The sequence below is a fragment of the Dysidea avara genome, chromosome 13, assembly GCF_963678975.1.
Source record: "Dysidea avara chromosome 13, odDysAvar1.4, whole genome shotgun sequence".
In the NCBI taxonomy this organism is placed as follows: Eukaryota; Metazoa; Porifera; class Demospongiae; order Dictyoceratida; family Dysideidae; genus Dysidea; species Dysidea avara.
In genome coordinates this window covers 7,561,212-7,573,300 of record NC_089284.1, presented here as the reverse complement: position 1 = coordinate 7,573,300, position 12,089 = coordinate 7,561,212, and the positions used below count along the sequence as shown (strand labels likewise).

The following is a 12,089-nucleotide window of genomic DNA, read 5'->3' as shown; positions in this document are numbered from 1 at the left end:
CTATACACTGAAGTTACAGCTAGCATGTTAGCTCAGTACACTATACGGTTAATACTGACCAGCATGCATGTCACTCTAGCAATTTGGCCAATTGGTCTGTAGAACTAGCCACTAGTTATCTGAGGTATAGCTCAGTATTAATTGAATATGATAATAATACATGTAATCTTAGAGATGCACTTGAGTATTTTGATCTTCACAGTGCATGCCTGCAAATGCAACTAGCTATTAAATTTGTTCTGAAGTGTTTTCACACACAAGAGGTATAGGGACAATATATCAGAGTGTTTGTTATCTCTAAGAGAAGGGATATTATAGATCAGTTAATGATCCCCCTTGTCTAAGCACTTTGTATTGTAACAGATTATTGTCTACCAGCTTGTAAGTGTTTGTCAATAACACCACATCAAAGGAAAGAATGGTGCCAGATGAATAAGGCTGACAAATATGCATCCTATTTTAATTAATCATGAACCATGGTTCATAATAGAGATTGTCAATGTTTTTTTCCAAAATCCTAATAGAACACTCACCTAAACACTACCTTAGAAACCTCTTCCAACCTCAAAACACAGTCAGAAGAAGCCTTAGAAGTTAATTTGGAAGAAGTTTGAATCCACTAGCAAATACGAAGTCAAAAGGACTTGATAAAAGTACTTTTTTAAAGAACTGAAATCTGCCATTTTGTTTATTTTTTCCCACAGGGCTAGAACAAATGTGAGTATTTCTTGGATATAAAACTCCATAACTTTCCTTCCTATGTCTTTCTTCACATCCATGACCTATTTATAAATGCATATTACAATGATAACACATTCTCAAGTAAATTTTGCTTCTTGTAGGTTCACTTCACCAGACTTAGCCTCTGCAAGGGCAATCAACATGTTAATAAGTATCCAATCTATTCACATTAACATGTTCATTTGGAAATCAATTTAACCACAGTGTATATATTAAATTCATATCAGAGCAGCAATGTTGTTGTGTACCACTGCTGACTTGACTTATTGTGATCACAAAAATATAGCTGCACAAGTGTGCATGTATATCAGAAGCCATACTACTGCTGACCACAGTATGCTGCCTAAAGTCAAAGCTGGTATAGTACAAGGTATATTGATTGTAAGGAAACAATACAGCTCCTGTAGATAACTACTAACTTCATGTACTGCTTTCCACAAGTAGGGCCATGTAACGGGCAGAACATAACTAGTTGAAGACAATGTGAAATGGCTGCATTGCGTGTAAAAATAATTTTAAACATTAAAACATGGAAATAGAGATCACTGAAATAAGTAAAGAAACAAGGGTAAAGCAAGCCAACATAGAGATCTCTGTTTGGACTCAATGGATATGGTAGCTAGAGACGAAAGAAAACACAGTAGTTTTATATAGATCAGGGGTAGATAAGTACTGAGAATTGCTTCTGTATAAATGTTTATTTGAGTCCAAATAGAGATCTCTGTGTGTTTAACATTGTGGCTTGTTTGACCCTTGTTTTTTTAAGGTGCTGGTGGTGCTTGACATTACACAGTACTAAACATGTATATCAAGTACCAATTAAGCGGCTGTTGGAGGTGTGATACAGAAATAGTTGATGATTTTCACTACCACGATTTAACACCTTGTGCTGTCAGCGAAAGAAATGGGACACAGACAAATATAAACCCATGATGCATGAATTGTATGTACTGCAGTATATACCAAAAGGAATTGTTGGGCTAGTGACATCTAGCAGTGAAAAATTAAGGCAGTAAGCCATGTTACACTTGTCTGAAGGTATCAGTCAGTAGAAAATTCCACTAAATAATATTCAATAAATTTCCTAAATAAATTTTAAGTAGCAACTTACTGGAAGTATTTTAGGTTGCACACCGAAGGTGTGTTTTGGCTTTCTCGTGCCTTGCCAGGGAGCCCTGATGACATTGGGAAGATGGGTTTTTGGTCAATGTTGGGAAGGTGCAAACCTTCATGATCCTTACTATACAGTTCAACAGACCATCAAACACTCCAACAAGACTTGACAATACTGTCAAAGTGGGCAGATAAATGGCAAATGGCTTTTAACATCAGCAAATGTAAGATAATGCAAATTTCTAATCACCATAACAAAAGTTTATTTTCGTATGTAATGAATGCAGAACAACATCTTGGAGTAAAGTTACATCACAGACTTTCATGGAAACCACATATAGATTACATCTGCAATAAGGCAAACAGAGCTGTTGGTTTTTTGCGACGAAATCTTTAGCATTGTCCTAGCCATCTACGTGAGCTAGCATATAAACAATTTGTCTTGCCTATTTTAGAATATTGTTCCCCAATATGGGATCCATATCACCAAACCAACATAAATCAAGTAGAGATGGTCCAACATAGAGCTGCTCGTTTTGTCACAGGTCAACCATGGAGACGAAATAATAGAGACAGCATCACTAACATCCTTGAAAACTTGCAATGGCCTACACTACAAGAATGTCGCAAATCAGCTAGACTAGTTTTACTATATAAAGTACTACATGATTTATTAATTATAGCAAACTGTTATCTCCCATTTAAATCTACTGTATTACGGACCCGACACTCACATAACTTTAAACTAGTACCTTACCAACCAATAATTGATGTATATAAATATTCCTTCCTCCCAAGAATTGTACCAGAATGGAATAGATTAGATGATGAGATTATTGAGACTGACTGTGTTGAAGAATTTAAGCAAAAATTAGCCCCTTCTATGTATATAGTTAAGTAACTTATCGTAATTGTATATATTTTTAGTTTATTACTGTAATTGTACATATGCATATAATTAAGTAACTTGTCGTAATTGTACATACTTATATAGTTAAGTAACTAATTGAAATTGTACACATGTAATTGCACATCAGCATTATACCCCTGGAGGGTCCTGCTGATTAACAATAAATAATAACAGCTGTTTGCATCTCTGTAGTCATTACCTGAATTGTTCACATTACAAGTTCATTAATAATACACATGAGAACACTGCATGCAAAGCACACATCATTATTAGGGTTGAAATATATTGACTGTACATATACAATTTGCTTTCACAAATGGAGGTCATTGTATTAGTAGACACATTTTTCCTGTAGTGGCTTTTGATCGATGACTCTCTGAAAGGACATTCTGTTGATGTCGATCACGTCAGTGCTACCATGTAAAACAATATCACTGATGACACGACCAGCAGCTGTAGACTGCTGGACACCATGTCCGGAGAAACCATTTACAAACAGTAGATTGGTAATGACAGGATGGGGACCTAGTATGGCATTCTGATCAAGTGTGTTATATTCATAGAGTCCAGCCCAGGAGTTCTGTAGCTATATAAAACAAACAAACATTTTTAGGAAGTACAAATACATTGCACACACAACCTTGATGGACTCAAACATAGGCACACGATGTGCTAAATTTTCCCAAATCTTCTCCTCAAAGTAAGCATGGTCAACTTCAAAATCAAATCCATCTGGGTCCTCATCCTAAAAGCATACAGTTCACATAAGTGTTCAACTAAACGAAACCATGTCATTTTCACACATTCCTTAAATTCTATTTTATTAATTATAGAAGCAGTGGATTGCTGAAATTTCAGACTTTTATGGTAAAAGTCTTGGGGGTTGTAGCACCAGACAGTTAGAACAGCAAGAAATTTGATTTGTACAGCAGCAAAAACAGGTTTTTGCAATTGAATTTATAACCTTTACAATTGACTTTGTCCCATTTGCAGTAGAGTTCGTTGCTTTTGCAGTAGAATTTTTGTCACTTTTGCAATCGAATTCATCACTTCTGCATTAGAATTCGTCCGTAACAAGGTAGGCAGCTGCAGTAAACACGAAAACAAGACGTAGCAGCTATTTCATGATCTTGTTGAAGTACAACTGTTGTAAACAACTCTTTATACATATAAGGCAATAATTCTTTTGCTCAAATGGCTTCGTGTATAACCAGCTCGAATCGTTTCGCATATAACCAGCTCAATACGAGTCCAGTTACCCTGTAGTGTCTCAAGTTGCATTCTCCATGGCAAAAATGATCCACCTTGTGATGAGCGGCTGGTTGTAAGGCTGGGCTTGGGATGATATTTTTGGCCAGAAAAGCCTAAACCTTCATGATCTGTAATGTACAGTACTATCGTACCAAGAGTTAATATTGATCATACTGTGTGATGATTTATTTGTTGGAATGGCCTTCTTTTTGTGCACATAGAGGAATATCTTTGTAGCTTGTTTCAGTTGTGGGTTATGATCAATATTAACCCCCCTATAATTTACAGGTTTTGCAATTGAATTCGTCCCGTTTGCAGTAGAGTTCATCGCGTTTGCACAAGATATTGACGCCTTGGCAGTATTGGTTAGGTATAAGTAAGAGTTCATAATATATATACTGAGGAGAGTGTCCTACTCTTATATACCCCTGTAGAAGGGGCGTATCATGAAGTTATGACATAACGACAAGATGTTGTGGTTTGTGATGTACGGGCAGCCATAAAAGTGCAAGAATCATTAGCACCGTTTCACACTCGCAACGCTCGGGATAGTCGTACTCGTGAATGGCCTAGCAAGAAACACCTACGAAGCAGTCTTAACCCCATGAAGGAACAATTGTAGTTTGGTGAGAAACGCTTAGAGCTGGAGTTAATTTGGTTGCTACCAACATTGTTAGACACGCGTTCAATCAATACCAAGTCAACTAATGACATCATTAATTATACAAAGAAAAACAGGGGAACTCATAAGTGTTATGTCATAACTTCACGATACGCCCTTCTACAGGAGTATATGAGAGTAGGACTCTCCTCAGTATGTATATTATGAACTCATGGTAAAAGCAAACCCAAAAATGTGTACAGAACAACCAAAAACACTTCCAATACGTTGCTATGGAATTTTACAACTTTATTTAGCAGAATTTTCTACTGACTGACTAATTTAAAAAAATAGCAAAATAGAATTTTGCAAAACAAAAAAAAACTAAATAAAAATCTCAGCTGGTCACATACTACAAAATTCTATGGCATAGACTGGATTGTGATTGCACATGTATCTGGCTGAACAACGCAGTTATTAACAAGTACAAAAGAAAAATTAGGAATTTTAAAATTTAAGTAGGGATATAGAAATAAAAAGTAATGAAACAAGTGAGGTCATGTACACCTGCAGAAATACTAGTTGACATTTAATTTCTACACCTAGTCAGTAGTATATTAGGAATCAAATGTCAACTAGTATATTGTATCTGCAGGGGTGGTTCTAGAAAATTTGGACTGATTCCAATTCTAAAGTACAGCAGCAGCTGTTTTACCCTTGTAGTTGTGGTTAACTCCTTTTTCTGACAGTGGTGGGACCATACTTTTGAAAAGAAGTACTGGTTCACTGGGTAGGCATGACCATTAGGTGAAGCTTTGTGTGCGCATGCGTGCATGTGTTACATCCCTAGCAGGTCCATTTCAGTACATGGTATGATACGCGTTTACACTAACTTGGGAATTTGAGATAGTTTAAACTAGATGGCTAGTGTAAACAGGCTGATAGATGATTATTTTTAGAGTGAAGCAATTTCGGATGATTTCATGACATAGTTTGTTCACTAAAAGTTACTTTATATTTGAAATCACTTCAGTGATTTGTCTTCAAATTATGCTGACTGTTCTATTAGAGTATATTATTCCTTTCCATTTTTTATTTGAAAAGGTCAATTTGTTTCCAGAAACTGATGATCCGAACACACACACTTCAGAACCATGCCTGGGTGTAGGCAACCTTATTTGTTTCATTATTCCATGATCTCCACTTGAATTAAAATTCCTAATTTTTCGTTTTACTTTTAAATAGCACTATTGTGATGAACCATATATAACAGAACCAGAATATCATAAAACAATTTTTTTGTTTGAATGTGTGCCCTGACTATTAATTATTAAAACTGATGCAGCCGTTCCACTTTGTTTTCAGCTATATTTGTTCACTACACAGCACAACAAACAAAGAACAGTATAAAAATGCCTCTGCAATCAATCCAATCACTGCAAAAAATATGGACAGGTTTCTGTTGCAAATGTGACAGCTTGCCAGCACAAGTTTGGCTCAAGGCATCAGTCTGTCAGTACAAAATTCAGGTAATAAAAGATTTCAAATATTCCATACAAACTTGTTGGAAGTGTTTGGGGGTCACTTTGGAGGCACTTTTGGGTTTGAATATATATACTACCAAGTAGGAAAGTGAGGCTGGTTTTCGGGAAATAATAGTTCTGGACAGGAAGCCCAAACCTTCATCTTACTAGCACTAATTGTACTACATGATAGAATTTTGTGGCAATGAAATCAATTATACATACACATTTTGAATTGAATTAACACCTAAGCTATGTGTATATTACCTCTGGAGGTGCAAATCCTGTTAAAAACAGGTCTCCTTGTCCTTCAGGCCGAAAATAGGTACCAGTATAGTCAATAACCACAGGACAATCTCGTAGATTGGAATATGGTAATGTGGAACAACGAAATGGAAATAGCATACGCTTGCGTGGCTTTACTGGTAGTCCCCAATGCATTCTTGGGTCAGGATGGGTGGGATCACCGATTCCTGCCATCTGACAAATCCCCTCAGCCCATGCACCAGCTGCATTCACTAGCCATTTGCAGCCAAGGTTTACTGGCTCCGGTCCATTTGTGACCTAATATGTTGATACTGGGTGGACTCAAGTTATTGGTGTAAGTGACACACCCACCTCAACACTTGTGATCTTGTTCCTGTCACATGCAAGATTGGAGATTTCACCATGGAGATAATCAGCTCCTAAATGCTGGGCCATCTTCTTAAAAGACATTAGCAAACTCCATGGATCAAACCATCCTTCATTTCTATACCCTGTATGAAGAAACAAGTAGACTCTGCTGACCAACTTGTGTACTACCAATGCTAACAATGTAAAATCTTGGCATATAACACATACCAAATGATCCCAGTGCAATGCCATCAGTGTTTATGTAAGGGAACTTGGTTTGTATTTGATTTGGTGACAACAGCTCTACAGATGCTCCATGGTCCCTGTAACAAATCAAACTACATTACCATTAGACACTGTACATTGAATATTGCACAGACTGTTAACTACAACATGAAGGTGACTAGTAGTCATTGCGGGGTAGTTGGAAAAGGCGGATAGACCTTATTCATTTAGAACAGTAAGCGCCCTCTGATGTCATGCAAAGCCATAAAAGGCTCCTTATTTGCCATGGTGATGGTCTTTCGGACGCCATTTTGAGTTCTAAAACTGGGCGAGCACAACGGTTGCTATCATGTTACCATAGTTATGGTACTGCAAATGGCGAATTTGGCGGAGAATTGTGATGTTACTATGGTTTTGGTACTGCAAATGGCGAATATTGGCAGACAACTCCTTCGCAACGGGTTGTAAGCGCTATGAAATTAATTCAGTGAATAAGGTCTATACGGTTGGACGTGGACATGGACATTTTCAAAAAGCATTTTTACATTTATATAACAGTTATTTTTCATACCTAACGCTGTTTTTACAGCAATCTTCGCTTCCAGACCCAGGCATCGATCTTGTCATAGCTCTTATCCATTTATAAGCGCACGTGCGAAGGACTAGGCCAGCACTCTACAGCATGCCAAAGACCATATAGTGTTGTACACATGCTCTAAAGTCTAATACAGAGTTATATAATTGTAGAGATTAACTTGTATGCCCCATGCAACTTAGCAAGCCAAATCCACAATCTTACGCCTTTTAGTACAAGGCGCAGGCACTTATACCAAGTGTGAAGGTTTCAAGGACCTGGCCTGTGAGATTAGGTTGGGACATGCTAGAGTAATCTCTATGGCTCTGAATTAGATTTCTAGAGCACTATATGGCCTTTAGAGTGCTAGTGTATCCTTTGCACATGCACTTATATATGGATAAGAGCTATGACAAGATCGACTCCTGGGGTCTGGAAGCGAATGCTGCTGTAAAAACAGCGTTAGGTATGAAAAATAACTGTTATATAAATGTAAAAATGCTTTTTGAAAATGTCCGCGTTCATGTCTGCGTCCGACCGTATCCGCCTTTTTCAACTACCCGTCATTGTTGCTTGTGACATAGCAATATTTGCCTTGTGGTTTAAACAAAAAATCATTACATTTCAGCTATACTGTGAACATAACACAACTGCACCCTATCCTTTGAAGTGGCTATTATTGTAATCAATTCACTTTAATATCATAGCAAAATTTTATATCTTGCCAAGTTTATTGCAGGCATTAAATTTAATTAGCATGGGCATCTGGTAACTCAGAACAACATAATATAAAAGGTTACTTTCTATTTATCTTATACAGTGGAACCGTCATTATCCAAACAACTGTGTTTACCAATTCAAACATAGAGGTGAACTCTATTTTATATACAATAACTGCTACAGTATCTGTCAATAGCAAAAAATATCCTAATTGGGGGACTAATGAGATGTAGACAATCAGGTCCTACTCTACCACATGATCCAGGGTTCTGCCCATGCTAGTTGGCGGTGGCCAAACTGGTAGCCACCATTTACAAATCACCAATACTCATAAATTCAGACCAGCAAAGCTGTGTTTGAATTATAACAACTTTAAAGTTCTCCATCTTTGACAGAAATTCCTCCTGCATTAATTAAGCTACAGTTTTATTAGAACAATTACATTGTCAACACAGACGCCAGGGTTGAAATTGGATCAGTACTGCTGACCTGGATGACCAACTGACCCAGCTGATGTGCAATAAGAACTACATTTTGGGTGCTCCTGACTATCTTATTTAGTAAATGGTAGTAGCTACATGATAACAAACCAGAGAAATATCAGTTATATACAGGAAAAACATGTTTCTATTAAGTGTGAGTGTGGCTTCGTGCATGCCTACAACTGCCAAATACACCATATTGATAAATTAGTATGGCTCCATGTATGCTATACAGACATTCACACATTCTGGGCATAGATCACAATAAAAGTTGGCTTGCTTCAAAACAGTAACACACAATCCTGATACATGGCTGAAGAATTTGGGTCATTGCAGGACTAGACAATGATACTTTACACATTTCAAGCATGATCCAATTTGAGTCAGACCTAAATATTCTATATATAAAGCAGGTCAGACATGAATAACTTGGGACAAATGTGACCCCTGACCCTGATAGGTACCGATTAAGATGCCTACCACTAAACAATAGGAGAATATGCATATGAAAGGTATTAGCCACCTGTGCAGCTTGTGATTCTCCTCCATTACACCAGCACTATACTCATCAGCTAGCAATAAGTAGCCTTGCTCCTTGAACTGGACATCAGGTGGATCTTCTCCAGGTATTTGCAACAGGCTTTTGATATTCTTTAGGAAGTTAACACTGTAGGTAGACAAGCGGATGTTCTCCACTACTGAATACTGATGACGAATTCCAGCGAAGGACAATGCACTAGACGCTCTTGTGTACTACAATTAATGACAAACACAACGTGTTAATATGAACACACTGAAACGAGGTCTCAGTCAAAATAAAGAAAACCCCTCTCTTACATTCTCTAATAAAAGTTGTAGTAATAATACTTATTAAGGTGGTAGTTATCTAGAGCTCAGAAGATGTGGTCATCACAAACAAAACCATATGTCCCACCACAAAACTTCATTTATTGCATCAAGTGGTTTTAGTATTTATACTCCATGGAAGAAATTCATTACTGTTTTATTAAAGAAGATATCCTAGCTAGAGATCACAACCTTTGTACAAGACAATTTTCTTATTTAGCTTTTTCGTGTATGCTAGCAGTAAATGATAATGGTGGCAGAGACCATGTCCAGAAAAATTGTATTGCCTGTTGGTTTTACAGCAGGTTTTAGTGGCTTAAAATCCAAGTGCTATATCTATGTTTCAGGCTAGCATGTGCTTTCATTGAGCTCTGCTTGTGCTGCTGAAAAACAACCCCCACAATTTATAAGCATTAATATGTGACAATCTGGTAATATTGCATGATCTTCAATAAATTGCGAGCTCATATCATTTATCAGTGATGCACAGCAGTATCCTTTTACAAAGGATTTGATGTTTACATTTGGTAGGAAGTTATAAGGCCTTGAGGTTAGCGTAGTGACTTAAAACAACTTACCAGAGTTCATATAATACCAACACAAATTCTCAATTTAACTACCTTATGCTAGGATACTAGAAATAAGGTTCTTAGAGTAATAAAAGCCCAAAATTTTGCATGCATACTATTTCTAGCTGCATTCTACCATACAACCAGTTTTAGAAGAAATGTTCATGCATACACATTGTACTATGAAGCTTCAATATAGCGGTAATGCAAGAATTCATGGGCTACCTGTGGCCATGATACACTTGGAAACAACAGCATGTAAACAGCTAGTATGCAGGCAGATTCCAGTTTATAAAATACTAAGGCTGCTGATGGTTAGTATTCTGCTGAGGTATATAAATTGTTTTTATGCACTTAACACGGCTTCTACATGTGAGTGGTACAAGTATTATTTCCTTTAAACAAATTTGAAAAAAATGCAGCTTAAAATTCATTATCATTATGAATTCACTAGCTATGCACAAAATTTATCAAAATATTTCATTATGTTGATATGACATTCATCTCAGACTAAATTGAAAATACAGCAATAATACTTGGATTTTACTTGAACCACTCACGTATATATCTAAATGATGGACATGACTTTGCAGTAAAAAGGAAGGGATATCACTAAATACTACAGTACGTGGATCAGAAGGTCCTTGTTGATTCTCTAGTTCAGCTGCCTACTCTACGATCATGATGGCTTCAAAACATATTACATCAAAACATCAAACTGCTCTGTAGCTAAGAGTTTATAATAAGTAAGGGAGAGAGCCAGTACAAAATCACTAGTGTTCAATCAAGTTTGCCTGTTATAGGCTGTGAGCTCAAGCAGGGTGGCCCCTAAATGTAATTATGTAGCTATAGACGTGACTACACTTGCATTGGTCACATGCTGTAGTGGTTAGTCAAACACAATGTTAATACTCACTGTTGGATCTTTCTCTACTATACACACACGTAATGATGGATCATGAGACATCAAGTGATACGCACTTGAGCATCCCATCAGACCACCCCCAGTTATCACAACATCATAGTCATGAATGTTTGTGTGTGTGGTGATGCCTCTCCTGAGTGATGACAACCATTGGAGCTTGTTCACATAACGGAACATCTTCTACTCTATAGAATAGATACAGTGCAAGGTAAACAGTGGATGATGTAACACCTCTGATTTGGAGGGCCCATGCAAATATTGAGGCACCTTACAAATTCGTCTTTTGTGTTACTGTATTATAGCATCTTTACGCCTCTTTACAATATAATTACATATGTATACATTATCTACGCTTAGAGTCTAGTTTTAGCAAGCTAGCCTTCTTTGTCTAGCGGCGCCCGATCTTGGCTCGTGATTTTTTTTAAACTTCTGGCTCGCGAGACTACTTTGAGGCCATTATTACGTTCAGCAGGTGTCGTCATCCTATTAATATGCTTCACTGTAAGTGAAATAGTTACGTACCATTTAGTTTGCTGGTAATTCCACCGCTGATACCGTCCGAGTCAACAACTTCGACCAAGACTTCGACACCCAACCCACAGGCGAGGACCACCCGAGTACCTATTATCCGTGGTTATGGTCATCTCTCGCTTTCTCACGACCTATAGTAACTATGCGTGTTCTACAAGCCAGTTTGACCGGTTCAGCCCATCATAATATTACGAGCCAGTTTGACCGGTTCTCTCAACATAAACTTAATTCGCGCATCCCTCTTGCAAGCGCGTCCATTTGTGCTTATAGTTGACGCGGTCGAGTTGACGAAGGTGTTCACACCTAGGCATTAAGATAAAAAGGAAGCAGTCATCGTGGTTGTTAGTATCTTGTCACTAAAATTTTTGAGAAAGGGGTAAACTATCCTTATCATGTACTGAAATACCCAGGAAGACAGAATCGGTTTAAGCGCCGTTAAAATAAATTTTATACAAGTTTGGGC

General features: G+C 37.4%; 1 protein-coding gene across 2 annotated transcripts; it reads right to left on the bottom strand.

Moving 5' to 3' along the window:
- Positions 1-2,977: 2,977 nt before the first annotated feature.
- LOC136242538 (FAD-dependent oxidoreductase domain-containing protein 1-like) lies at positions 2,978-11,851 on the bottom strand. 2 transcript variants are annotated; one of them, XM_066033982.1, is made up of 8 exons: positions 11,618-11,850; positions 11,087-11,280; positions 9,279-9,508; positions 6,983-7,077; positions 6,758-6,897; positions 6,407-6,703; positions 3,405-3,509; positions 2,978-3,350 (listed from the first exon to the last, which is right to left on the bottom strand). In XM_066033982.1, exons 2-8 carry the CDS (start codon positions 11,270-11,272, stop codon positions 3,096-3,098), a joined length of 1,308 nt encoding a protein of 435 aa, XP_065890054.1. In that variant the 5' UTR covers positions 11,273-11,280; positions 11,618-11,850; the 3' UTR covers positions 2,978-3,095. The 2 variants fall into 2 exon arrangements, with proteins under 2 accessions (XP_065890054.1, XP_065890055.1); XM_066033983.1 differs by lacking the exon at positions 11,087-11,280 and having other exon boundaries at positions 11,618-11,851.
- Positions 11,852-12,089: the final 238 nt, after the last annotated feature.